Below are 27,552 nucleotides of genomic sequence, written 5' to 3'. Positions count from 1 at the left end.
GTCTCTTATATTGCTGTCATATTTTTGCATTTGGTCTTCTGTCTGCTGTCCTGATTGGGTGATTTCCATTATTTCATCTTCCACGTCACTAATTAGTCCCTCTGCATTATATATTCTGCTCTTTATTGCCTTAAGCTCAGTTTGTATCTCTGCAGATGAATTTTCTAGTTTTTCTCGGCTCCTCCTTATATTTTCTAGTTCCTTTCTAAAGGAATCTGCATTACCGTTAATATCCTCTCTTAATTCCTTCAGTATTTTCAGTACCTCCCTTTTGAACTCCATGTCCGTCAGACTGCAGAGGTCTGTTTCATTGTTGTCTGCTTTAGGTGAATTCTCCTGTTCCTTTAAGTGGGAATGGTTTCTGTGCTTTTTCATCTTGCTTGTGTTTTTCTTTTTCTGTGAGTATGGGGAAGCCAAACTGTAGTCTCGTAAGGCTACCTCTATGCAAGAATACCCCTTTGTACTTTGGGAGGTGGGCTGTTACTATTTATTTTTGGTGTGGGAGTTTGAATATTTCCTGTCTCTTTCTTTCTTTGGTGTGAGCAGGCTGTTGTTCCCGGGGTGCTCAGTGTGTTTTCAGGGAGAAAGAGGCAATGGGTAGGGCCAGCAGTCAGTGCCTGGTTGTTGGGTTGTCAATAGCAGCAAGGATCTGCAGGAAGGTGGCACAGGCTACTCCTAGTTGCAGGGCCCTGGGAAGTGGTAATAAGCTCTAGGCAGATCTTCAAGATGACCAGAGCATTTGGCAGTAGCAACAGCAGGGTGCATGAGTTCCCAGGGGAGTGAGAGCAACAACAGCTTGTGTTTGATTGCAATGCCCTCCTCTGAGGTGATTGGAACTGCAGGTGGTGCCTATTCAAGGACCCCTATTGGGAGCAGGCCATGACCATCTCTAGTCAGTGATAGCTTTGGTGGTTTGCCCCCGCCACCTGTAAGACCATGCATGAAGAAACCCGTCTCATTTAGCCCCACATGAGGTGTTGTAAAGGGTGCTCCTAGTTGCAGGATCCTGGGAAGTGACAGAGATCAGGCGTGTGGGTTCTGCCCAGAACGTGGCAGCAGCAGGGCAGTTGTTTTCCCGGGAGAGCGAGAGCACCAACAGGTGGTGTTTGGTCACAGTGCCCTCCTCTGTGGTGCCCTTTAGGTAAATGGGGCTGCAAGTAATTTTTGTTCAGCTATCTCCCATGGCAGCGGGCCACGCCCACCTCTGGAATCAGGGATAACTGCGGCGGTTTGCCCCTGCCGCCTGCAGATCATGCAAGGACTCTGTCCCACTTAGCCCACACAGGAGGTGCTGCTCCTAGTTGTAGAGTCTTGGGAAGGGACAGTGACCAAGTGTCTGGGGGTCACCCAGACCGTTTGGCAATGGCAGCTGCAGGGTGGGCGTGTTCCTAGGGGAGTGAGAGCAACAGCATATGGTGCTTGGTTGCAATGCCCTCTTTTTTTCTTTTTTGGCAATCCCTGAGGTGACTGGGGTCGCTGGTGGAGCCCATTCACAGGCCCCCAGTGGTGGCAAGCCATGCCTCCTTCTGTCCTCTGAGACAACTGCCACAGTCTGTCCCTTCCACCTATAGATAGTTCCAGAGGCACCACGTTGCACTTAGCCCCCTTATGTCCTTAGCCCACACAAGGGGTGTCTGGCTACTGGCAGTCTGCACAAGAAGCATCTAATCTCCCTTAAATGAGCAAGAGGCTTCTTGCCACCCATAGCCTCTGCAGAGCCACCCCACCTTCTAAGCCAGCAGGCGTGTGCTTGCGTGGGGAGTTTTCTATGGCAGCCCGCCCTCCCTCTGCCCCCCTCCCCAACAATGGTGCTTTGCCTCTCCTGCAGGTCTGGACCTTCTCCCAGGTTCCCTCTGCTGTGGCATTCCCCTCCCTAGCCAGTGGTGCACTGCTCTTTAGCCCCTCATGCCATCCCCAGTTCTCTCCCCCAGAATGAGCTCTGGAGTCTGAGTCAGCGCCCAGCCTCCACCCGAGTGTCTCACTCAGGCTGTAGTGTCCAGGCCGGTGGTTCAGCTGATCTGTGCGGCTCTAACTTTGCTTTGCTGTTCTCAGTCCAGCTGCTACGCTTTTCTCAGGGACTTTGAGGTCCTGCCGACTCAGCTGATCTTTCATCAGTTAGGTGGTTTCCCAAGAGGTGGGTTCATTTTCTCCTTCAAGGCTTCCTCTCAGGAATGCTAGTCCCGTCCTGATTCCTTTTCTCTTTTTTTCTTTTGTTCTAACCAGTTATGTCAAGAGTTTCTTGCCCTTTTTGGAGGTTTAAATTCTGCCAGATTTCAGTTGATGTTCTGTGCGAGTAGTTTTACATGTAGATGTGTTTGTGGGAGAAGGTGTGCATGACCTCTTGCTCCTCTGCCATCTTGCTCCACCTCCTAAAATGTGGTATATTTTTCTAAGTCCTTGATCTCTCCTTACTTAGAATTAATAGGCCGACCTTGAGGTATGTTTAATTTCAGAATTTTATTTTAAAGAGATTTCAGTGGCATAATGTATTATGTATAATGTGTTACTCTTGTTGAAAATTATGTATAATGGTCAAATTCTAAGTTTTTCAACAAGCTTTCATTATATTTTCCTAGAAATAAAGTTCACACTACATAGTATCATTTGACATTGATTAATATAAATAATTTACCGTAAAATACTAGTTTCAAAGAAGATTATGGGACATTACAAAGCAACTACCAGAGTTCTTTACGTTAAAAATCCAAGATAAATATAGTTGTTTGTGGGTTGAAAATTGATCAAGAGATACAGGTGGATTATACGTATATTTTGGCAGTCTGATTGGTTTAAGGGCACTTCAAAAGTTGTCTAGTTAGATTACTACAGACATGACATGTTTGGTGACATATGTCTTTAAGTCTAACACCAGTGATCATTTTGTCCTGCTCCAACATAGAAATCACTTATGTGAACAACGTTAGGTGCTGTGAAGAGTTTGGTTTCTTCATAACGATTCTCTTATAAGTTGAGCTAATCTCTGGAAGCCCTAAGATAGAGAAGAGATAAGAATTTATCAAATTAGGATGCCGTTTAGGAAAGGTCTGTCATAATTTCAACAATTTAAGCAAAGATTGGAGTTCCCTTGTGGCACAACAGGTTAAGGGTTGAGTGTGGTCAGTGAAGCGACTTGGGTTGCTGCTGTGGTGCGGGTTTGATCCCTGGCCTGGGAACTTCCACGTGCAGTGGGCACCACTGAAAATAATTTTTTTTTTGGTCTTTTTGCCTTTTCTGGGGCCATTTCCTGAGGCATATGGAGGTTCCCAGGCTAGGGGTCGAATCGGAAGCTGTAGCCGCTAGCCTACGCCACAGCAATGCCGGATCCGAGCCGCATCTGCAAACTACACCACAGACCACGGCAATGCTGGGTCCTTAATCCACTGAGCAAGGCCAGGGATCGAACCCGCAACCTCATGGTTCCTCGTCGGATTCGTTAACCACTGCGCCATGACGGGAACTCCTGAAAATAATTTTTTTAAACAAAGAGTCCGTCTTAAGGTGAGATCAGGCCATGAAAGGTCAGGATTAACCTCAGCTTTATCTGGTGGGATGGAAGCATATCAAAGTCCTAGAACTTTTAAAAAAAATTCTTATATCCCTGCAGGTTACAGTTTCCCCCTACCACACGAATGACTTTTTCAGGTTCTCTCTTGCTTGCATTTGCCTTCTGTACATTCGTCCATCTCTACTCACATGTAACTTGTGAAAGGCGCATGTAATGATGTGAGCAAGCAGGTAAGTGAGGAACATGCCCAGAGCCAGTCCATCTGCAAGGACAAGTATGCGCACTTCTTACAGCTCCTGGGCTCATCAGCCTATGGTCTTCTGTGGGTTCCTGACACACAGTCCTTAGGAACGTGTTTCTTGGCTGCTTGTTATCTTGGTTAAGCAGGACTTGCACTTGATTCATGAATGAACATGATTCTAGCTGACCGTGTATGCAATTTTCTCCTTCTGAGAACGCGACTGATGGCTTCATGAGTTTGTACTTTGGGCTCTCGTGAATTCTCGGAGGGAGGGAAAGAGGGTCTCCTCATAACGAGTGGTAACCTGCCAGCGCTGGTGAGTGGGCCTGAAACCTACTGATGGAGGGGACAAAACTGAACTCCAACTTGGTCTCCTCATTTGTCTGTAGAAGCCCAGCAACTTCTTTCAATGGTACCATGACTTTCCAAGTGATACTGGTTTTTGAAACACTGAAGACGACATCAAGTAATGTCGTAACTCAAAAGAGGAACATAAAAAAGGCCTCGATCTCTAGTGTTACCTAGAGAGACTGTTGTACTCACCATGTCCATCTGCTCCGGAGACGCTAAAGAGAAGGATGCTCGGAAGTAGGGGCAAGGAGCTGAACTGTCAAAGTAGAAATGGTATCCTGGAAGCACGAAAATCTGAGAGAGTATATGGAGAAGAGATGATGAGCCATTAAAGGAAAACGAAAGAAAGTACAGGTGAATGTCATCGGGGAAGGGGCGGCCTCTTTAAGTTTAAGAGCAATTAAAGAACTCGCAAGCGAAAACGCAACTTCATAAAAATCCCGCATAGCGTACAACAAACACACTAAAAGCATAGAAAGTGGAAGAGTGTTTACAGTAAAAACAGAAATGCTACCTCTTCTCCACATGGAATAAAGACTGCATAGGAACAGGAAAAACACAAATTCTAGCTTGAATGGACAAAGAACAGCTTGTACGAGCAAGAGGCAAGGTAATAAACAAGAATAAATGTTTCCTGGAACCAGAAAGTAATTTCAAACAAGGAGAAACCCTTGTTAAGCTGTCCAATTTGGAGGTGACCTTCAAGCTGGGACCTGAGAGGTAAGATGTGTCCAGACACCAGCAGGGGGAGCACTTTAGGAAGAAGTTCCATGCGCCCCAGTGTTCACTGCAGCACAATTTACAATAGACAACACATGGAAGTAACCTAAATGTCTATCAGCAGATGAGTGCATAAAGAGGATGTGCTACATGGATACAGTGGAATGTGACTCAGCCGTAAAATAATGAATTCCTGCCATTTGTGGTAACATGGATGGACCTGGAGGGTATTATATTGAGTGAAATATGTCAGAGAAAGAAAAAGCCCACATGCTATCATTGATATGCAGAATCTAAAAGATAAAGTGAAGAACTATATTAACAAGAAAACGACTCACAGAGAACAAATTAGTGGCGGCCAGTGGGAAGAGGGAAGGGGGAGGGGCATGGTAGGGGTAGAGGATTGAGAGGTACAAACTACTCTCTATAAGATAAATAAGATACCAGGACGTATTACACAGCACTGGGAATATAGTCAATATTTTGTAGTCATTTGTTTCCTGTCTTTTCAGGGCTGCACCCATGGCATATGGGAGTTCCCAGGCTAGGGGTCGAATCGGAGCCGTAGTTGCCAGCCTGCACCACAGACACAGCAATGACAGATATTAACCCACCGAGCAAGGCCAGGGACTGAACCCACATCCTACTGGATGCTGTTGGGTTCATTACCACTGAGCCATGACGGGAATTCCTATAGTCATTTTCCATGGAGTAAAATCTTTAAAAATAATTGATTCACTCTGTTATACACCCCAAACCAATGTAATTGTGTAAATCAAGTACAATAAGAAAATAATTGCATAGTGAAAATACTAGTTATATACAAACGCTTCTGAAAACACACCCTGAATGATCAAAAAATCTGGGTGGTGAAATTGGGGGCTATTATGGGTAAAATGATGCACATAAGTTTTCATTATGCACTAATGAAGTGCAATGCTTCATGAGTATGCTTTACTTTCATAACCAGGAAAATATTCCTTCCATTTGAAATTCGAATGGCCAGTGTTATCATTATTTATGATGAAGTGTCTCTAAAGCTTTTTCCAACATGGAAAAGAAAGAAATTCTAATGGCTAATACTCATCAAGCACTTCCTGTGTGCCAAGTGTTCCTCGAAGTGCTTTATCCACAGGGACTCCTTTCATCATCACTGCCATCCTAAAAGGGGGGGGGGGATTTTTCTTATCTGCACTTTAGAGATGAAACTCCAGAGGGCAGCCTGCCCAAAGCCATGGGTCAGGAAAGGGCTGGAGCTGGGGTTCCTACCCAAGGACAGTGGCTCCAGGGCTGAGCTCCTGGCACTGAGCTAATCAGAGGCTGCATTTCCACTTGTCTGGACCAGAAGGCTATTATGTACCCCAGATCTTTTCTGATCCTGGCAACCAGATAACCTGTCTGATAGTCACACATTATGTGGGGGGGGTGGGGAGGGGGCGCGGGGGAGGTGGTGAGCAAAGATAAACATCTCTTGCCATTTTTATTAAGAACCTCAAGACAAAGAATAGGTTTTTCCTCCTGTTTTACCTCTTTTTTCATGGCTTTTTCTTCAATCAGTTTCCTTACATCATTCATGCCCTTAATTTTAACCCATAAGAACATTCCAGCCGTAGGAACATGCCATTCTGCCAAACCTACAAAACAAAAGAAGAGAAGAAATACTTCTGGGGCCCTTTTCGCTGATATCAGCGGAACTGCCTAAATGACAGGTTGCGGTAACTGTAATCTCCTGTTTCCAAAAAAGTGATAGCACTGTCTAAAACTGTCGGTTTATGGGTCCTGAGAATTGGTGTTCTGAGTTTTATTTTGGACAGGGAGTGTGGAGGGTTGAAAGCGAGTGAGGGGACTGGTGTGTGTATGGATGATATTAGCTGATCTCGGGGCAGTGCAGGAAATCCAGCTCCTGCCTCCCTTCCTTAGAGCTGTTCCTAAGCTAAAACGGCTCTTTCAGTTTTAGAAGAGGATTCCTCAGTGCTTTCGAGAATCCTCTAGCGTTTCAATAAATCCTATCTATCGTAATAGTTCAGAAGTCCAATGAGTTGAAGTTTTTCTCAGAATGTACTTAGTTATGAAAGGAATGGTACTTAAAAATTCAAGGATTCCAGGTGCATTTACAGGCTTCATGTCTCATTGACTATAAAGATAGGGAAACCGAGAAAATTCTTTTGATTGTAATGATTCCCCTTTACATAAAACGCCGTGCTGTTGATTAAAACCTTCTTATCAACTTTGCCGTACGAAGTGGTAGAAGAGTACTCGTATCAAAGAGATTCTAATTCTGTTTTTACCAAGACTCATAGGGAACAGGATATGATGGATATAAGGAATGGATATGTTGTGTTTACTATTCCTCACAGCAAACGCATGTTTAGTGGTGTAATTAAGGCTATGTGATTCGTTTTACTTTCTTCCTTACTGGAATATCAACTCTAAATCATGCTGGAATCCGATTAGCAACAGATCACATTAGATAAATGATGTTAATGATGCAAAGGCAGATCACCTGTAATGAGAACTTTGCCTTCGATTGTACCATTTTGTCTTCACAGGGTCTGGTTAGGAAACGTGTATGTTGTTTATTTCACAGTCCTTGTCTGTTGGGAGCACAAGTTGGAAAACCTTTGGAGTACAGATGTTATTTAGCCCTAAGTAGGCTATTGCTGTTGGATGGTTAGACCACGTGGTCTCTTTTGCTTAAACCGCAGATTCTTGGCAGAGTCAGATCAAGTAGAAATGCATAGACTTGTGCCAGGGTTTGCAGTGTTACTTCTGAGATTATTGATGGGGTAGCATTTCCCTGACAGGAATACTCCTGGGCCCCAGGGTCCTCCCCCAGGATGGCTCTGTGGGGTTTGTCACTCACTCATGGAAGTGCTCCTGTTGTTGGCACAGGACAGGATGTGCCCCCACTCACCACTCAGCCACTTGTCTGCAGCTGCCAGTAGTGCATCCATCTGCTTCCTGTACACTTTGGTCACCCTAGAGGAACAAAAGGACAGAACGGGCATGTTGAGCACATTGATGGCAGAAACCAAAAGGCTTTAGAGTCCAGTCTCTGAGAACTTAGATTTTCTATGCAGACAAAAATGGTGAGTTCTTGCTAAGGGAATAGAGCATATTTATTTGACGTGTCTGGTGGTAAGATTTTTGTTCTTTTGCCTTTTTATGGCCGCAGCTGCAGTATATGGAGGTTCCCAGGCTAGGGGTTGCATTGGACCTACGCTGCTGGCCTACACCACGGCCACAGCAACATGGGATCCGAGCCACTTCTGTGACCTACACCTCAGCTCACAGCAACACTGGGTCCTTAACCCACTGAGTGGGGCCAGGGATCGAACCCGCATGCTCATGGATACTAGTTGGGTTCATTAGCCACTGAGCCATGATGGGAACTCCTATCTTTTTACCGTCATGTTTTTCCCATTGTTGTGGAATAATTCAAAATGAAAATGAACAGAGTGCAGTCTATTTCTGTGTAAAGTTCGGCACCAAATGCAGTACCTCTCCGTTTGAGCCCGGAAGCCATCCTCTCCCCACTGGTGGAGAAGCTGCGATACCAGGAGCTAAAGGATGAGACAGTAACAGCATCATGCTTCAGCCCCCCAAGATGTGTTTTTTTGCCAAACATACAAGCAGATCACCTGAAGAAGGTAGAGCAAGCTGAGCCAAGCTTTAGTCAGTGATTTATAATAATGTTGATTGAAAGCAATGCCAACAAAAATAGTAAATTTGAGAAGTATTCATTTGGTACTTCCTATGTGTCAGAGACTGGTGTAAAAGCGTGAAAATCTTTCAGATAATTTAACCTTTGTAACACCCTTGCCAGGCAGGATGTTATCTCCATTCTACTGATGAAGAGACTGAGGCACAGGGTCATGAGCTTTCCTGAGGTCACAGCTCATAGAACCTGGACTCTAGTCAGCCTCTCCAACCCACATTCATCCAGTAATTGCCAGGCTGGACGGCCTCTCTACAGAGAGAAAGTAAACAAAAGAAAAATAAAATTATATAATATAGTCAGAGGTTTTCTATCCAGAGTGGAAGTTCTAAATGTTACAAGTGGATTGTGAAATGAGGTTGGTAACAGACACAAAACTATGGAAAACGTGCCCAACTTGACAAAACATGGGGCAAGGAGCATTTGGTCGAATGTGTAGTATCAAGCAAATGTCCACTCAACATGTGTTCCCTTTAGGAAATTAGGATGCAATTCTGTCCTTAAGATCTGATTCTCAGGAGCGCATTAGGGATGGGTCCAGTGATTTCTCAAAGCTTGTGAAGAAATGTATAAATTCTCCAAAAATAACTTTGGGGATTGTAATTAAAATACATGCCAGCTGCTGTCTTAGGGGAATTTTGCATATGGGCAGTGAAGGTGCCCGCGGCCCGCTGGCAGGTTTGGCACCTTGCTCTCAGACCCAGGACAAGGAAGCTAAGGTTGGGTGATTTCTGCAAAGGTTTCCATCTTTGCTGAGTCACACAGGGGTTGCCAGGGCTCCTGGGCTTGATGCCAGAAGACGAGGTGGATGAGCTGTGCCTCTCAAGGAACTTGGTCTACACTGTGAAACAGCAGTTCGTTGTGATCTCTTTTGCCTTTTTGAGCACACATGTGGGGTGTCTGGTCTCCTAATTCTGTCCATATGGAAGCAGAGGTGCAGCTAGTGTTTTCTCTCTCGGCCACTTGCACTCAGTCCTCTTTGCAGATGTCTGTTCTCTATTATGATCTGCTTTTAAAATGCCTATTTCCTAAGTTGTCCTTACCTGGGAAAAAGTGCTCGGATGCATCGTTGAAACTTCTGTGTGTAAAACAATTCTCTCGATCAAGGGCTTTGGGCCAGTTAAAAACCCTATTCTTAACCTGCAGAAAGAACAGGCACAACAGTAAGCTTGTATTAACAATGAATAATGTCATGGCACTGATTTCATGAGAAGAGCATTGTGACCAGGGGTCAAAGGGACTAAACTGTTAAAACATTCTCATAAAACTTATTTAAAATACACATTCGAATGTAAGTGTACACTTAAAACAGAATGCATATCTGACCAGGTATTGCTGAATGTGCTCTTTCATATGTGCAACCCAACCCTACAGTGTGACCGTCCCTACACCCCTAGCTTAATGGCCAAGTACCTTTGACACCTGAGGACAAGGGGAGAACAGGCCAGACCTAATAATGATAATCAAACGGGTAGGTGGAGGCGAGTGCTGTGCAAACGCCTTACATGAGAAGAGCTGTCTGGACTAAGGACACGGCGGTGCAGACTCCATCACCTTCAGGGCCGGTGAAGGCAGAGCCAGGGCCTTACCCAGGGGATAGGACTTTGGAGAAAGAGTCGGCTCTGATGACACGGCCATCGATGTCCATGGAGAGGAAGGTCGGTGCCCAGGGCTGGAAATGGAAGGAGGACAGGGTGGGTTGGGAGCTGTGTTAGGGACGTGTCTTCTCTTGGTGGGCGCAGTGGGCAGGACATGGCGTGGAGAGCAGGAGCACCAGCGGCCGTTCCACTCCCTGCATCTCGGCCTTGGAGCAAGATCCAGCGATGCCTGCTCCTGCTTGGACTCGGCCTCCTCGTGCCTTTTAGCCCAACACACACAAACATGCCTGCACACACATGTGTGCCCAGGTACAAGGACACACACACTCTCGTGTGCACATGCACGTGGATACACAGAAACGCGCATGTGCGTGCACGCATGCTTTCACTGGCTCAAGATGCTGCTCCTGTGCACTTAGAGACCTTTCCCAGGACCTCCTTGTCCCAAGGCTTGAAATCCAGGATGAACAGGTAGAGGATGGATTCAAGAAAAAAGTATTTTGGAAAAGACCAGAACCAAAAGGCCCCTAGAATGCAAGTTTGTTTCGAAAGAGAATGCTGGCTCTTGCCCAGCTGGAAGTGCAAGACTATGGAGAAATGTGGTCAGGGTGGAAGCTGAAACTTGAGTGTTAGCTTCAAGGCTAACACAGACAAGAAAGGGGACCGTGCACATGCTGGGGACGTGTAGCAGGCACACACAATGTTCAGATCAACTAGAGAGAAGAGGCAGGTTGTGTTCCTTTTCTGTAGATTTAAAGTAGAAGAATCCCTGTGTATGTCCTCTGCAGCCCTGAGAGCAAATACAGGGCTGGGTGTTGAGGAACTGACATTGAACAAGTAGAGATGGGGTTGGTTTTGAGGAACAGGACTGGGCATCTGTGCCACCGCTGTTGTCTAGGAGGACAGGATGCTGGTAGATAGTGGAAAAGGATCCGAAACCCCTCATTGTGCAGGTAAGGTAAGATTGGGGCACTAGAACGGAGGGGACAGGTGTGTGGCGGGTGCTAGGAAGCCCCTCCTCTGCCCACAAGGACGCCCTGACAGAGCCCAGCCCGCCTCCTCCTCCAGCCTGGACCCAGCTCCCAGGTCCTCTGGCCCCATCAGCCTCCCCGAGACACTGAGCTTGACTCCGAGCAGAGACCCACTTCACATCCCTGGGACGATGTCTGAGAGGCTACGACCTGGACCTGGAGTCAGGACCACCCTCACCTTGGCTCCCGTGTTCCTCCAAGTGCACAGCAGGGAGCTGGCCACTAGTGTCAAGGTCGGTGATATCTGGTCAAGCAGTGAGACCAGAGATGCAAACACTCAGCAGCCAGGCTGCCTCCCAGCAATCCAGTCACAGCACCCCTCATCTTGTCACTGTGGGCAGAGGGGACTCTGTCACTTACCTTGTTGAACTGCAGAAAGTAGTAAGGGTCGTCTTCGATGATGAGGAAGTCATACTTTCTTGCCAGCTAGAAAAGGTTGAAGTAGTATGTTTATTTCTTACATGCCATCGAAGGTGAAGATCACTTGGAATCATAGCTTTTTGTACCCCTTCCTTCCCTCCTACCCACCGTCCTTCCCTCCTTCCCTTCCTTCCTTCCCCACTCCCTCCTGCTCTCTCTCTACCTTCCTCCACGCTTCCCTCCCTCCATCCCTCCTTTCCTTCCTGGGCTGCTGTCCCAGGATGAGAGTGAGGACAGGAACAAGCCTACAGCCTCTGTCCTCAGGGAACTGACATGCTGGTGGGAAAGACAGAAGGAACACGAGCCAGATTCTGGTGGTCAGAGGAGTGTTGGGGGAGGCTGGGAGGGCTGGGCAGCAAGTGAAAGAGCCAGGCAGCTACTTCCAGGGGCATCACCCAGAAGCCCGACCTGAGCAGGTGACAGGAGAGCTCAGGCTGACAGCAAGGGACCAGGTGTGCAAATGTCAGGGGAGAAGCGTCGAGCTGAGGGGTTGGGGCGGGTGGGAAGGGTGAGGGGTGAGGAATTTCTTAGCTGGAGCGAGGGGGAGATGTTTCAGGGACAGAAGGAAGTCTGTGTGGCTGCAGCAAGGGGGACGTGAGAGGCCCTGGCCTGAGGATGGGGGACAGTCCCATTACCGTGAACAGGAGGTGGAGGGCTTTGGTCTTATTTGAAGGGGGCGGCCCTGGAGGACAGGCTGGAGGTGTGTACTTGAGCAGGCAGGTCCCCAGGGGCCGGGGGGTGGGGCCTTGTGGTGGAGTCACAGGGTCAGCAGGAAGGTGGCCAGGAGAGGGTGGGTGTGGACAGGGTGAGGGAGGATGGGATACTGGAGGTGGTGGGAGGGGCACATGGAGGAGCTGGGAGGTGTGGGATCTTGGTGGCAGATGGAGAGAGGGAAGGGTGGGTGCCTTGGAGGTCAGGGTGAGGCTGGGCAAGATCACGAGGTCTGTCTTGGCCCCGTGAAGTAGGAAGTGCCTGTGGGACGTTGGTTGGGTGCTGGTCGGATGGAGGGGGTGGATTCAGGTGTCCGGGGTCAGGGCAGAGGCAGGTCCTCTGCAGGATGGAGTTTGCAGCCCTCGGACCAGGTGGGTGTCTGGGGGGATGTGACGAGTACCAGAGAACCCGGGAGGCGCCCAGGAGTGTGTGAGAAAGGGAGTCCGACGATATTGGACAGAAGAAAGGACAGGAGCTGTCTGAAGTCTTTCTCTTGATCCCACTGCACATGTGGTTTATCTCAGGCTTGGTACCTGTTTTAGGAACACGTCCAGGTGCATAAGAGAGGCTTTACAAAGGCAAGGTTTTAAAAAGCAGAAATTATTTGGAAAGGAAGGTTTTTCTTCTTTTCCAAACATTTCTGTGTAGCTCAAAATGAGAGCCTTCAAGAAAAGTTTACAGTGAAAATCTTAGCAGCCATGGTCAGGCCCCTCCATTTTACAAACTTTTCAAAAGGGGCCTGCCTCCTCTCTTTAAGGCATTTCTTTGTATCCCGAAATGGGAAGTGACAGGCTGAAAAATACAGACATAAAATGAGGACCATCAGACGTGGTGGCAATTAGGACATAAGCTCATAGAGTTTAGCATCACACCAAGAAGAGCATTTCTCTTCATATCACTTAAAGGGGAAGAAAAAACCTCCTAGTCCAGCAGAGTGTAGGAATTTCTAGTGTTTCGATTCATGGGCACCCTTGGGAGTCTCAGATGATTTTCTTGTATTACATATCCTCTCCCCTGGGAGCAAGAGGCTGATAAGAGAGAGACTTTGCACAGAGCTCTTCTAAAGCGTCGGAAAGAAACAAGAGCACAGGCAGGTAACCCCTTTTTGAAACTACCTCATAGATTTCTTTTTTGCGGTCAGTTGTTAATGAAGTCCCAGCAGGGTTGTTGCCATTTGGGATGGTGTAGAGAAACTTGGGGGTGTTTTTCTCGGGGTTCTTTGCATCTTCTGGTTTCCATTTGGCAAGTATTTCTTTGAGGGAGTCTGGAATGATCCCATGCTCATCACTGGCCACGGTGAGGATGTTGCAGCCCAGTGGTCGCAGCTGTCCCAAAAAAGGAGGAAGACAGCCCCGGATTCAGACGTGATTCCCAAACGATGGGGCCACTGGATCTTACGCTGAGGGGACTGTTACCATGTTGACCCTTCAACACACACCTGGGCTCAGCTCTATACCGGGAGGCCTGAGGGACATGATGGTTCCCAAAGAACCCCTGTCAGTTCCCAGAGGACGAGTGTCTTTCCCTGCTCGTATGTGTCAGGCTTGGCCATGGGTCTGGCTCTGGCCAATCAGTTGGGAGCAGAGGTGACGTGTCTTTGTTCCCAGCAGAAGCCTTAGAGCCCAGCTTGTGGCTGTTTCCCTGTCCTCCTGCTCTCAGACTGGCAACCTTCCAGAGGAGGCTGCTTCTGTCCGTTTGGGGCTTGTGGTGAAGATGACATGGGGCAGAGCTGTGGTGTCCTGGTGGTGTCCGTGTCATGTGAGAGAGACAGGTCTCTGTAGCCGTAGGCCACCGAGATGTGGAAGTCACCTGTTACACAGCATAGCCCAGCCTCTTCTGACCGAGTTATCTTTATCATTCCGATTATGACATCGGTGTTTATTAACGAATGCTTCTGGACAACGTAAATGAATTGCGTAAAGCTTCTGTGAGGCTAATGCATAAAAGAGGTATCAGCAGAGGTGATCTTCAAAATATTGGACAAGTGCTGTAGCTCGGGCACAGTAGATACAGAGCAGGCTGGAGCGGGGTCCTGGAGTCCCCCTGCTGTGCAGCACTAGCTGTGTCCCATGGGGGATTCAGGTGGTCCCAGCAGAGGGGCCAGAAGAGCCCAGGTTGTGCCAGGGCACTGACAGGCATCAGGACAGCAGCTCACCGAGAAATGTGGGAGGGTTTCAATAATTTACTGATCGTAGAGACGGAAATCCCAAGTCGTGTCCTTGCATGTAGATCTAGTTTTATACACGTCTTGTGTGCTTATGCTTATTGTTCATGGATGAACATAGAGAAAATCTCTGGGCTTCATAAACCTAGGAAGGAAGCCCTGAACAAAATGAGAAGACAGAGTACAGACTGGGAGAAAACATTTGAAAGCAGTGTAGCCAGGGAGGGATTAATTTCCAAAATGTATGAAGATCTCATCCAACTGCCTCGCCTTATCTCTCCCCCGCCCTCTCCACACAACCATCTCAAAAAGTGGGCAGAATACCTAAACTGACTTTTGTCCAAAGAAGACATACAGATGGCCAGCTGTCACACGAAACGATGCTCAACATCACGAATTATTAGAGCAATGCAAATTCAGATTACGATGAGCTATCACCTCACACCAGTCAGAATGGGCATCATTAAACACCTACAAAAAAATGATGCTGGAGAGGTTGTGGAGTGAAGCAGACCCTCCTACACTGTTATGGGAATGTAAATTTGTGTAAGCGCCATGGACAGCAGAATGGAGGTTTCTTAAAACACTAAAAATACAGTTAGTACATGATCCAATGATACCGATCCTGGACATTCGTATGGAGAAAACTATAATTCGAAAAGATACCTGGATCCAGGTGTTCATAGCAGCACTCTACACATAGCAGCCAAGACATGGGATCAATCTAAAAGACTTTCAACAGATGAATGGATAACCATCTCTGTGTGTGTTTGTATGTAAATGGAATAGTATTTGGCTTCAAAGACGAATGCAATAATGCCATGTGCAGCAACATGAATGGATCTAAATATTATCATACTAGTTGAAGTCAGCCAGCCAGAGAAAGATTAATATCATATGCTATTGCTTACATGTGGAATCTAAGAAAATACAAATGAACTTGTTTATACAACAAATGTGTATGTATTGAATCACTGTACTGTATCTCTGAAACTGAACCAATGTTGAAAATCAACTGTATTTCAACAAAAAATTTAAAAAATAACAGTAATTGAGTGAGGTTCTCAGATTTTTTTTTTTTTCCCAGAGAATAAGCAAACACTCTTGTTTTGGTTAAATGTAGAATTATGCCCTAAGTGAGAATAGTCAGAACCTACTTAAGGCAAATTTAGCAGGTCTTCGTCTTGAAAAACACATGTACCGTGAATAAAGAGGTCGAGGAGTTACTGCCGTGGCATAGTGGGTTAAGGATCTGACATTGTCTCTGAGGAGGTGTGGGTTTGATCTTTGGATGGGCACTTCCATATGGTGCCACTGTGGCCGAAGAAGGAATTAGAAGTCAATACTGAGCATGAAATAAATGCACACGGGCCTTCAGCATGTTCCCTCATGGCCTGGCGTGGGTCTGTATGTGGGCATGTGGGAATGCCGTGTGCTTATGTGCCGTTTACGGAGACACATGCTTTATATTTATAGGCATTGTGTAATCTTATGTCTTAGGAGTTTAGGAAAATAATTCATAATTGGCATCCACTCACTAAAAGAGGCAGTGATTTACTTTAGTTCTAAAATCCTGGTGAAATGTATGGAATTTTAAAGTGTATGATTCAGTGGCATTTTAAAGTGTATGATTCAGTGGCATTAATTACATTCACAGCCCATCTTCACTTTCCATTTCCAAAATCTTTCATCATTCCAAACAGAGACCCTATACCCACTAAGCAACAACTCTCCACTTCTGCCTCCCCCAGTCCCTGGTAACCTCTAACCACCTTCTGTCTCTATGAGTTGCCTGTTTGAGATGATTCTAATAAGTGGCACTGTACAATATTTGTCCTTTAGTGTCTGGCTCTTTCACTTGGCCCAATGGTTTCCAGGATTGCCTGCATGGTGGCAGGTATGAGAATGTCCTCCCTTTTCCTGGCTGAGTAATATTCCGCAGTGTGGATGGACCACCTTCTATTTGTGCCCTTGTGTACACCTGGGCTGCCCTCACCTCATGGCTCTTGTGACTAATGCTGCTGTGAACATTAATGTTTCTGTTGGAGCCCCAGCCGTCCAATCTTTTTGGTTACGTACTGGCAGTGGAATTGGTGAGTCATGTGGTAATTGTGTGTCCAGTGTTTGGAGGCACTGACAAAGGGTTTTCCACAGGGGCTGCACCATTTTACATTTCTTTCAACAATGTACTTGGGTTCCAATTTCTCCACATAGTCACCATTCCCTGCTGTGCTCCATTAAGAAAAAGAATAGCCATCCTAGTAGATGTGAGGGGGTATGTCACCATGGTTTTGATTTTCGTTCCCTAGTGACTAATGATGTTGAGCATCTTTTCACGTATTGATTGGGTATTTGCGTATCTTCTTTGGAGAAACGTCCATTCAAATGCTTTGTCTATTTTAAAATTGGTTTCACTTATAGGAAGTCTTCATATACTCTGGAAATTGAGCTTTTATCACATGTATGCTTGCTGATAGTTTCTCCCACTCCATCGGTTTTCTTTTCACTTTCTTCATCATGTCCTGTGATGCTCAAAAGTTTTTCAGTTTTATGAGGTATCACCTCATATTGGCCATTATGGCTGTCATCAAAATTTCTACAAACAGTAAATGCCGGAGAGGGCGTGGAGAAAAGGAAACCCTCCTACAGTGTGGGTGGGAATGTAAATTGGTGCAACCACTATGGAGAACAGTATGGAGGTTGTTTGAACATTAAATGGAGAACGGCCGTATGATCCAGCAGTGTCACTCCTAGGCATATATCCAGAGAAAACCATAATTTGAAAAGAGACATGCACCCCAGTGTTCATCGCAGCACTATTCACAATAGCCAAGACATGGAAGCCACCTAAATGTCCATCAAGGGAGGAATAGCTAGAGAAGAAGTGGTACCTACATCCAGTGGAATATTATTCAGCCATAAAAAAGAATGAAACACCACCATTTGCAGCAACATGGATGCAACTAGAGATTGTCATACTGAGTGAAGTAAGTCAGAGAAAGAGAACTGTCATATGTCACAGATTTCAAAAGCCATCTTGTGGCTACCTAGGGGAAACTGTGGAGGGGAAGGGGGAATCAGGAGCATGGAAACAACATATATACACTGGTATATTAAATAGATGATTAACAAGAACCTACTGTATCGTTCAGGGAACTCGAGTCCCTAGTTTGTAATAACCTCTATGAGAAAAAAAGAATGGATATATGTGTGTATATATATATATATATATATATATATATATATATATATATATATATATATATATCCGTATATAGGCGTGTGTGTGTAACCAATTCACTTTGTTGTTCCTCTAAAGCTAATACAACATGGTAAGTCAACTATACTCCAATAAAATTTTAAAAAGTTTTTCAATTTTGATGAAGTTCAGTTTAACTGTGTCTTTATTGTTGCTTGTGTTTTCATTGTCATACTTAAGAAATTAGTGCCTAACGTATGGTCAAGAAGATTTGCTGCTATGTTTTCTTCTAAGAGTTTATACTTCTTGCTCTTATGTTTAGGTCTTTGATCCATTTTGAGTTGAATTCTTCTGAGTGAGGGTCTTTTTCTCTTTTGCCCATGGAAATCTGGCTGTCCCAGCACAATTTATGGAAGAGACAATTTTCCCTGTCAAATGGTCTTGTTACCCTTGTGGAAATCCATTGGCTGCAGGTATGGAGGTTATGTCTGTGCGCTCAGTTCCACCCCATTGACGTGTGTGTCCATGCTTATGGCTGGACCACAGGGTTTTGAGGACTGTAGCTTTGCAGTTGGTTTTGAAATTGGGAACTGTGAGTCCTCTAACTTTGTCCTGTCTCAGGATTGTTATGACTCTTAGGACCACTTCCCATCCCATAAGAATTTGAGGACTGGCCTTTCCATGTCTGCCAAAAAGGCCATTGGGGTTTTGATGAGGATTGCACTGACTCTGTAGCTTCCTTTGGTAGTGTCTCACTGAGCAGCATTACATGTTCCAGTCTACGAGAAGGTGACGACTTTCCGTTTCTTGGGGTCTTTAACTTTTCTGAGCAATGTTTGTAGTTTTCAGTGTACAAGGCTTTCACCTCCTTTGTTCGATTTTTTTCCCAGCAATTTTCTTCTTCTGGATGATGTTATAAATGGAATTGTTTTCTTAATTTCCTCTTCAGATTGTTGATTGGAGAAGCAATTTTTATAATATAATTTTCCTCCTACTTGGGAGTGTTGAGTTTGGGTCTAGTTCTTCATTTTAAATTTTTTTAGGTTTTTATTCTTATTTTTTCTATTATAGCTGATTTACATTGTTCTGTGGATTTCTGCTGTACAGGAAATTGTCATATGTATGTGACATATTTTCTCATATTATCCTCCACCTTGTTCCATCCCAAGTGACTAGATATAGTTCCCTGTGATATACAGCAGGATCTCATTGCTTATCCACTCCAAATGCAATAAGTTTTCATCTACTAACCCCGAACTCCCAGTCCATCCCACTCCCTCTCCCTTCCCCTCAGCAACCACAAGACTGTTCTTCAAGTCCGTGAGTTTGTTTCCTTCTACAGGGTCATTTGTGCCATACATTAGGTTCCAGATATAAGCGATATCATATGGTATTTGTCTTTCTCTCTCTGACTTACTTCACTTAGTATGAGATCTCTAGTTCCATCCATGTTGCTGCAAATGGCATGATTTTGTTCTTTTTAATGGCTAAGTAGAATTGCATTGTGTGTGTGTGTGTGTGTGTGTGTGTGTGTGTGTGTGTGTATACCACCTCTTCTTCTGTCTATGGAAATGTAGGTTGTTTCCATGCTGTGGCTATTGTGAATAATGCTGCAATGCAAATGGGGGTACATGTATCTTCTTTAGTAAAAGTTTTGTCTAGGTATATGCTGAGGAGTGGGATTGCTGGACCATATGGTAGTTTTATATTTAATTTTCTGAGGTCCCTCCCATATTGTTTCATAGTGGTTGTACCAATTTACATTTCCACCAACAGTGGAGGAGTGTTCCCTTTTCTCCACACCCTCTCCAGCATTTGTTATCTGTGGACTTATTATTCACAGCCATTCTGACTGGTGTGAGATGGTGCCTCAGAGTACTTTTGCTTTGCATTTCTCTAATAATTAGTGATGTTGAGCATTTTTCACGTGCTGGTTGGCCATCCATCTATCTTCATTGGAGAAATGACTATTTAGATCTTGTGCCCGTTTTTCAGTTGGGTTGTTGGTTTTTTTGGTGTTGAGTTGTATAAGGTGTTTGTATACTTTAGAGATTAAGCCCTTGTCAGTTGCATCATTTGAAATGAATCTAAGGACATGCCCCTCCCAGTCTAAGTCCTCTGTCACCTGGCTCCGTTTGAGGTAGTTGAGGACAGTGCTCATGTTCCTGTTGAGTCTCCTCTTTTGGGAGAAAGAGCACAGCTCCTAAAACCATTCATCATGGGGCATGGTCTCCAATTCCCTGTTTACTCTGGTTCCTTCCTCTGACTTTCCCCCAGCTCTGTGCCGGGGATAGCAGTGTGGTCTGACCAGTGGCCAGCAGAGCAGGTGACCAGCTTCCTCGCTCTGGACACTAGAGTGCCTGTAATTAACACTGGAGTGGAAAGTCCTAATTACACCATGTTGGCTTATAGTTACAGTACAATGACCTATGATTATCCTTGGGCATATGGTAGTAAAAGATAGTCATGGAAGATGCTTTGGTCAATTAAGTCACATTTCAAGTGAAAGATTAAGAAAATTGGACATGGTTTTGCACAACCCACATTTAGCATGTGTACAACTCGACTCTGTAAAAAGAAATGTATAAGCCTGAGAGGACAGACATTTAACCTATTTTGCATATATTAAGATTCTCCTGTTTACAGTAGAAAGATGCTATCCAGTTTTCAGTGGACACAAGATTCTAAAGGTGTAATGGTGTCTTGTTATTTCTTATGAGCAAGAGAGTTGTGTTTTGTAGAACTGCGTACTCACGGCATGAATCGTTCCTGGATAAACAGGTTCATTTAGGAGGATATTATCTCCAGGATTAATGATCATTTCAAACACCTAAGAAAAGAAGCCAAGGTTAGCTTGGATGGTATGGTTTCGAATCTTAGGAACATCCCCACCGCCGTTTTTTTTAGTTTGAGGTCACTAGGATTCCAGAGCAGGAGTCAGTGTGTTTCCTGTAAATGCCAGACGGCAAGTGTTTTGTGGGCCCCGGCATCTGCATTGCAACTACTCATCTTACTCCCTGATGAGAGAACACCATGGACAGTTGGGGAGCCAATGGGTGTGGCTCCAATCAAGCTCTCTCACAGAATCAGACGAGGGCTGGATTTGGCTTTCAAGACATTTTGTCCACCTCTGTCCTGGGTTAAAATCCCATAACTGATTTGGCTCCTAAAATTCATTTTTTTCCCTTTTATCTCTTCTCTAACAATCCTTGCTCTAAGCCAGGCCTGGTAAGGTATGGGGGTAGAGTGGTGGGCATGACAGCATGGTTGTTACCCTCCCGTGGGTCCTGGTCACCAGGAAGCTGGCTACTGATCCAGTAACTGCTCAGATCAGAGCACATTTGGAACCAGTGGTAGGCGCCACGAAGTGTAGATGTATGGTGTTCTAAGAGCTCATAGCAGGAGGACTTGTGCACTCAGGGACCTCAGGGCCTTCAGGGAAGGCTTCCCCAAGGTGGCAATGAGTGATTGGAGGGGTGGCAAATGGTACCCATTTTGAGCAACTGAAAGAATCGTGTGGCTTGACGTGGAGTGTGAAGCGGGAGTGGAGTGAGGTTGGGGGAGCTTTGGCGGAGCCCACCGCATGCAGGCATTTGGGCCAATTGGGGCCAGTGAGAATTTTTGGCAGAGGGAGGGAACGGGCATCACATGATCAGAGGTGCAGTCTGAGAAGCTCATTCTGGCTGGAAAACGGAGGTGTCAAGGATGATGGAGCATACAGGTGGATTTGGGCGGTTTGCAGCCTCCCTCGGGAGGGTGTGCTGCAGTCCTAGGGGAAGGTGAAGGTTGTCTGGGGACGTGCTGATGGCCAGACTGGGCAGAAGGGAGGGGCTATAGGAGTCAGAAGCAAGGGGGCATAACTGTGGCCTGAGGGGAGTGAGGAAGAAGGGGGACTCCTTCAGTTCTGCTGTGGGAGTCGGTGGAGGTGGGAGGGGCGCCATTCACTGGAAAGCCCCCTCAGTGTGACCGCCTGGGTGTGATGCCTGAGAGAGTGTGTACATGATGGGGAAGGGGGTTGAGGCCCCGCCTCGAGGTGGGGTGCAGAGGAGGAGGCTGCCAGGGAGGCGGGGCCAGGCCATGGGGAGCGCTTCCAGAAAGGATGGGGTCAGCAGTGGTGGAGGAGCCCCGAGGTGGTGTAAGACAAGGCCCACAAGTCTCAGGAGATGTCCTGGACACTGTGATGTCAGTGGCATCAGTAGAGCCAGACAGGGGATTTTTCAGCCCAAATCAGAGGGGTCTGTTCTGACTGAATCTGACATGATCACGGAATGGTCCTTTCTTACCTTGTGATGTTTCACATCCCCCAGGTCAAACCTCTCCTCCCCATCAGTTCAACAACGAACTCTCTTCACCAGCACATGGGCCATTATGGACTGAGACAGAAGGTCTGATGTTGGTTTCCCAGTTTGGTCTAGGTTGTTCCATTTCCTTTCCCCTGTGAGCTTTTGGTACCTTACGATGAACCGTGTCCTCAAGTGAAAAGTTTCTCATTGATTTGTGCTCATCGGGAGCTCCTGGGAGCAGAAGACTGGGGTGGCAGGTGTGTCATCCATGGATCAGGTGGAAACCTCATCACCTGCATTTCCCATGTCAATTAGGGGACATGAGAAAGCCAAATGCCCTGAATGTGAAGGAGGGCTGTTTGTTATCTGGCAGCATGACTTAAAAATGGAGACAGAGCCCGGGGCCCTTAAAATAGCCTCCATCCTGGAGAAGAAAGTGGCCAAAATGTCGAACCAGATTCCCAGGAGGCCTGTGTTAAGAGCAGGGCTGCAAGTGAGGGAGCTAATGATGCCTGTGGCCACCTCTGCTGCCTTCCTCTGTGATGTGACTGAGGTTGACACAGATAATGCAAACAGTTTCCTGAGCATCTTGGAAAGAAAAAGCTCCTCGTGTACTTTCCTAAGAAAAGAATTTTGTTGAAAAGACCTTTTTCCCCACTAGTCTGGGATATCACAAATGTTTTTCATCAAACAGTAGCTAATTTTAAAATATTTCGTCAAACGGTAGCTAATTTTAAAATATTTCCTAATTAGGTACCAAAAGAGGGAGGAAGAATTATAACATTGTATTACTTTAATACATTATTCTGTAATTGTAATTTATTTACTAGTCATTTAATTAATTAGATTATAGCTTTTACATTTAGATAAAAAAGAAGAGAATGAAAACTATTCTGGTTTGAGATGAAGAAGAGTCATAGTTTCACCTTTAATACAGAGCCTCTTTATGCAGGACTAATTATTCCTGGAATAATAATAACAAAAAGGAAAAAAAGCAATGGAACTGAGAACTGCACATGCAGACTGTCTGCTTTGCTCCCTGTGGTGGTTTCCTCTGTGTATTGGAACTTGGGAGTGGGGGTGGGGGGTAGGGAGAGAGAGAGAGAGAAGAGAAGGGAAAGGGAGGGGAGAATTGGAGAGGGGAGGGGAGCAGGGAGGAGAGAGAAGGTGAGGGAGGAGGGAGAGGGAACCATCCCAGGAGAGGAGGCAGCCAAGGCCTTACAGGTACATATGGAGAAGAGCAGCCAAGAGGGGGACAGGGTACAAGAGGCAGTGGCACAGACAGTGACATAAACAGACACTTAAAGGAGGGACAGCTTATCTCAGGACCATCAGGATCTACCCTCTGAGGAACTGAAGAGTCTTCCTGAGATGCTATCAGCGCAAGCATAGCTCAGCTGTGGCCCTGGGGCAGAGGAAACTAAGCAGAGCTCCTTTGGCAGCAGGGAGGGGTTGAGATGGGATCTGGTCCCAGTGACTCAGAGCTCTGGGCCACTGGGGTGGGACCGTTTTGAGGAGAAATCAAGTTGGGTAAGGTCTTGAAGTTCTGTTTAAGAGTCTAGGTGGAGACAAGGAAGACTTGGTACCCTCCACCCTGACCCTCTGGCTTAAGTGAGAGATGGCTGATGTGTGACTGTGTTTGAGTCCCCCCACCTCAGGTCCCCCTTCCTTCCAGCCTTACCTTGCACAGACCGTCTTGGCTGCCGCATGTGACACATATGTCCATTTGTCCTTGGCTGGGTGGGTAATGGAGGGTGGGAGGATCGTGCAGTTTTATTTGTAACTGTTTTAGCCAGATTAAGAGTTCTGGGAGTCTAAAGCATAAAAGGTATTTTAAAATTTACAACAGTGAAGATCGTAATAATAGTTGACAGGAGCTAAATGATGGATTCATACCAGGCCCTTTATACATTCAATTTAAAAATCCTCAGTGCTTTGCTCTGATGACTATCTTTACTTAAAAGACAAGGCGCCAGCCTTAGAGATTAAGAAATGCACCCAAAGGATTTCCCATTGTGGTGAAGTGGAAATGAATCTGACTGGTATTCATGAAGATGGGTGTTTGATCCCTGTCCTCGCGCATAGGGTTGGGGATTGGGCCGTGCCCTGAGGTGTGGTGTAGGTCGCAGATGGGGCTTGGATTCCGCATGGCTGAGGCTATGGTGTAGGCTGGCAGCTATAGCTCCCATTCTAGCCTGGGAACTTCCATGTGCCTCGGATGCAGCCCTAAAAGGAACCAAAAAAAAAAAAAAAAAGAGCACCTAAAATCAATCAGCTAGTGATTAAAATGAGCTGAGAGTCGAATCTACTGCCTTCTTTTTTTTTAAACATTTGTCTTTAATATTTGTCAAATCAGAGCCATAGTGGCCAGCCTATGCCACAGCAACAATAATACCCGATCCAAGCTGAGTCTGCAACATACACCACAGCTCACGGCAATGCCAGGTCCTTAACCCACTGAGCGAGGCCAGGGATTGAACTAGTATACTAGTCAGGTTCCTTACCGCTGAGCCCTTACAAGAACTCCCTCTGCTATCTTCTTATTCCAGGGTCTGCACCTTTTTTTTTTTTTTTTTGGTCTTTTTTTTTTCCTAGGGCCGCACCCATGGCATATGAAGGTTCCCAGGCTAGGGGTCTAATCTGAACTGTAGCCACCAGCCTATGCCAGATCCTTAACCCACTGAGCGAGGCCAGGGATTGAACCCCCAACCTCATGGTTCCTAGTCAGGTTCATTAACTAGTGCACCGCGACAGGAACTCCTGCACTTTCTTTTACTTTAGAGCATTTACTGTGTAACTGATTTTTTTGTTTTTTCTTCAAGGGGATTTCTGTAGGAGACCTATAATTTATAGATACTCTGTAAGTTACCCTTTATCCCTGAGGAAGACCAGCTAGGGAGAGTCTAGGGCATGTTTTCCATTTGCCTTTAGGAAATTAAACACATCGGATCTGAACTGAGGCCAACATGTTTATAGCTGTCTGTCCAGAAAGGGAACATGATTGTTCAAACATTTCCCAGGACTTCACAGTGGGCTTCTTCCTGGGTCCTTCTTTTCCTGTTTTCTCCTCACCTGTTTCTTCACCTGGCTATCTTCTTTTTCCCTTCCTTCCTCTGTTCCCTCCTCCCTCCCTTCCTTCCTTCCTTTCTTTTGAGTCTCAGCTCAAATGGTACCTCCTTTCAGAAACCTCTCCCTCTTCTAGTCAAGTAAGGCTGAGGTGCATTCACTCAGGCATGTTTAGCACCCAGGATCATCACTGCCCTTACTTATTTTTTGAAAGCTCTTCCCCAAACCTTCCTAACTGCTGACTACTCAGCTAAAAAGACAGAGGTCACTCCATCAGTGGGCTGTAGAATACTGCTCATGAAAATGAACCCCTAAAGGTAAATTCTCTGTTGATTGGTACCCTGCACTTTGAGAATACTGCAGTGCTTTCTTCATCAGGTCTTCATTAAATTGGATGGTCTCTCCGTTTTCTGTGGTGATGACCGCAGACTTGAAAGGGAACGTGTTGGGGTTTGGGGCTCCAGTCTCCAAAGAGATGGCAGATTTTGGTGCCTTCAGCAACAGCTCAGCTACAAGGAAGGTAGAGGAGGAAGAGTTTCAGCGAAGACTTCCATAAACAGAGGTAGTTCAGCCTGTTGCATTACAGTCAGTGAAACTTGAAAGTGTAACAAGTTGTAGTGACAGCATGCCAGTCTGCAAGAAACATGGAAGCTCCCTTTCTGTGGACAGACCTCACTGGTGGAGGAACTAAGCAATGGGGATGGTGAACGAGGAAGGCAGAGAGGTCTGGAAAGAAGCCAAGGTCCTCAGAGCACAAAACCCTCTTCACCAGGCCCCTGCCAGCCTGCCAAGCTCCCTGGTGCACCTCTTTCTCTCCCATGTCTGCGCCCTCCCCATTCCACACGTGCCTGCAGGCTGCGCTGAACCCGGACTCCTGCGCCCACAAGAGCCCTCTGGACTCTAACAAGGACGTGTTCACAGCAGCCTGGCCTGCTCTGTTACTGATTTACTGCCCTCTTGCCTGTTCCAGCCGAGGTGTCTTAGGGCGAAGGCCAAGCCTGTGCTGGGTGTGCCCAGAGGCTGGCTCACACCTCCTGGAGCGGCTCTGCGGGACCCCCGTGGAGAGCAAGGCGTGGACTCACCCATGAGCCTAATGGCAGAATGCTTTCTGGATGCGCTCCTGGCGTTGATGAACCGTGTGTAATTCATGTCTCAGCTTGCCAGCACTCTTTGATGGTAGAAGACCTGGAAAACCAAATAGGCGCTTCAGGCCTGCCTCCTAACCCTCGCCCTGGAAACTGCACCTTCGCTTTCCTGTTTCTGGGTTTAGGGAGCAGAGCCTGGAGCGGCTGCTGGAGTTCCAGCTGCAGGCTGTGCTCTGGCTTGGTCAGAACCTCTGGGCCTCTGGGCAGGGCTCGCAAATTATTTGCAGGGGCAGGGCGACAGCGCATTCCCACCCCAGACCTTTTGTCCTACCCCTCTGGCCACGCCTCTATGCTCCGCCCAAGGCCACGCCTCCATCCCCACCCCCTCATGCCCGGGTGCCTTTTGGCTGGACCCCGCCTCCAGCTGGTCCCCGCTTGCGTGGTACCTCCAACTTTGTTCCTGCTCCTTTTTCGTCCTCGCCCTCGCCCTTGGCCCTGCCTCCATCCCTGCCCCAGCGCCGGGCCGTGCCTCCTTTCTGGCCTCTACTCCTGACCCTGCCCTGGGCCGTGCAGCCAGCCCTGTCTCAGCTGCTTTCCCGCCACCCCCGCCCCCCGCCCCCTGCCACCTCTGCAGTGCCTCCATCCCTGCCCCTGCCCAAAAGGCACCACCCTGAGTCGCTGTCCCTGGCTTTGCCTCCTGCGAGGTTCCAGTCACAGGAGGTGCTCCACCAAGTGGACTTCCTTGGCACAGGAGGTGTGGGAAGGCTGGCCACCAGGTCCTGCAGCCCTGAACCAGGGCTTAGTCCTTTGGAAACCCAGTTTGCCTCCTGACCCTGCGGCTGGGGTCCTTAACAGAAAGCAATGGTTAGGCTAGTGCAGGAGTGCGGACCTCGAGGGGCCGGTGGAGGGCCCAGAGGCCACAGTCCTCAGGTCCTCGAGGGTCACCTGCAGGGCCTGGCTCCTTAGCCAACTCGAATGAAGCAAAAAGTTCTTTCATAAGTTGAAGTATAGACCCTTTCCTGGTGACTCACCAAGGTGGCCCGTTGATTTCCAGCACCACTCTCTCCAAGATCCGAGCCTTTTTGAGTGAGGGTGGAATGCTGATACAGATTTTGGAAGAATCGCTCTAAGGGTCTCCTCAACTTTTAGGGTCCCCCTGCCCCTTGAGTTTTGTGACCTACGTTTCTTTCTTTCCCTTTCTTTCCCTTTCTTTCTTCTTTCTTCTTTCTTTCTTTCTTTCTTTCTTTCTTTCTTCTTTTCTGTGTCTGTCTTTCTTCCGTTTTCTTTCTTTCTTTCTTTCTTTCTTTTCTTTCTTTAATTCTTTCTTCCTTTCTTTCTTGTTCTGACCATTTTTTTAAAGGAAACAAGGGAACCTTCCCCCCTCCCCTGTCTTGTGGTGCTTTAAGGTCTGAGGGGAAGGTGACCCTCTGGGATGAGGGTGCACCCTGATTGACACGTGG

At 46.7% G+C, this 27,552-nt stretch overlaps 1 protein-coding gene and 1 long non-coding RNA gene across 4 annotated transcripts in view; one reads left to right on the top strand and one right to left on the bottom strand.

Moving 5' to 3' along the window:
- The window catches only part of LOC125115901 (uncharacterized), a 31,658-nt gene extending 26,490 nt beyond the window's left edge, over window positions 1-5,168 (top strand). Inside the window, exon 7 of the long non-coding RNA XR_007132192.1 lies at window positions 3,605-5,168. This is a non-coding gene — a long non-coding RNA (uncharacterized LOC125115901). The remainder of the gene's footprint in view (window positions 1-3,604) is intronic.
- LOC125115900 (kynurenine/alpha-aminoadipate aminotransferase, mitochondrial-like) lies at window positions 2,504-26,377 on the bottom strand. Of its 3 annotated transcripts, XM_047760614.1 has the most exons (13): window positions 26,090-26,377; window positions 25,348-25,516; window positions 23,623-23,755; window positions 20,414-20,488; window positions 13,411-13,620; window positions 11,525-11,590; window positions 10,125-10,207; window positions 9,579-9,675; window positions 8,319-8,380; window positions 7,732-7,796; window positions 6,345-6,451; window positions 4,290-4,391; window positions 2,504-2,989 (listed from the first exon to the last, which is right to left on the bottom strand). In XM_047760614.1, exons 1-13 carry the CDS (start codon window positions 26,154-26,156, stop codon window positions 2,948-2,950), a joined length of 1,278 nt encoding a protein of 425 aa, XP_047616570.1. In that variant the 5' UTR covers window positions 26,157-26,377; the 3' UTR covers window positions 2,504-2,947. The 3 variants fall into 3 exon arrangements, 2 of the variants coding, with proteins under 2 accessions (XP_047616570.1, XP_047616571.1); XM_047760615.1 differs by lacking the exon at window positions 13,411-13,620; XR_007132191.1 differs by lacking the exons at window positions 2,504-2,989; window positions 4,290-4,391 and adding an exon at window positions 7,321-7,411 and having other exon boundaries at window positions 6,390-6,451.
- Between the last annotated feature and the right edge of the window lie 1,175 nt (window positions 26,378-27,552).

The sequence above is a fragment of the Phacochoerus africanus genome, chromosome 15, assembly GCF_016906955.1.
Source record: "Phacochoerus africanus isolate WHEZ1 chromosome 15, ROS_Pafr_v1, whole genome shotgun sequence".
Lineage (NCBI taxonomy): Eukaryota > Metazoa > Chordata > Mammalia > Artiodactyla > Suidae > Phacochoerus > Phacochoerus africanus.
This window is presented reverse-complemented; position numbering and strand designations above follow the sequence as displayed.

Coding starts and splice junctions, on each gene's coding strand:
- LOC125115900 (XM_047760614.1), bottom strand. CDS start 26,156: ATGAATTACACACGGTTCATCAACGCCAGGAGCGCATCCAGAAAGCAT. Junction 10,208..11,524: donor ACTTTCTGCAGTTCAACAAG/GTAAGTGACAGA, acceptor TTCCATTTCCAG/CCCTGGGCACCGACCTTCCT. Junction 8,381..9,578: donor ATCCGAGCACTTTTTCCCAG/GTAAGGACAACT, acceptor CTCATCCTTTAG/CTCCTGGTATCGCAGCTTCT.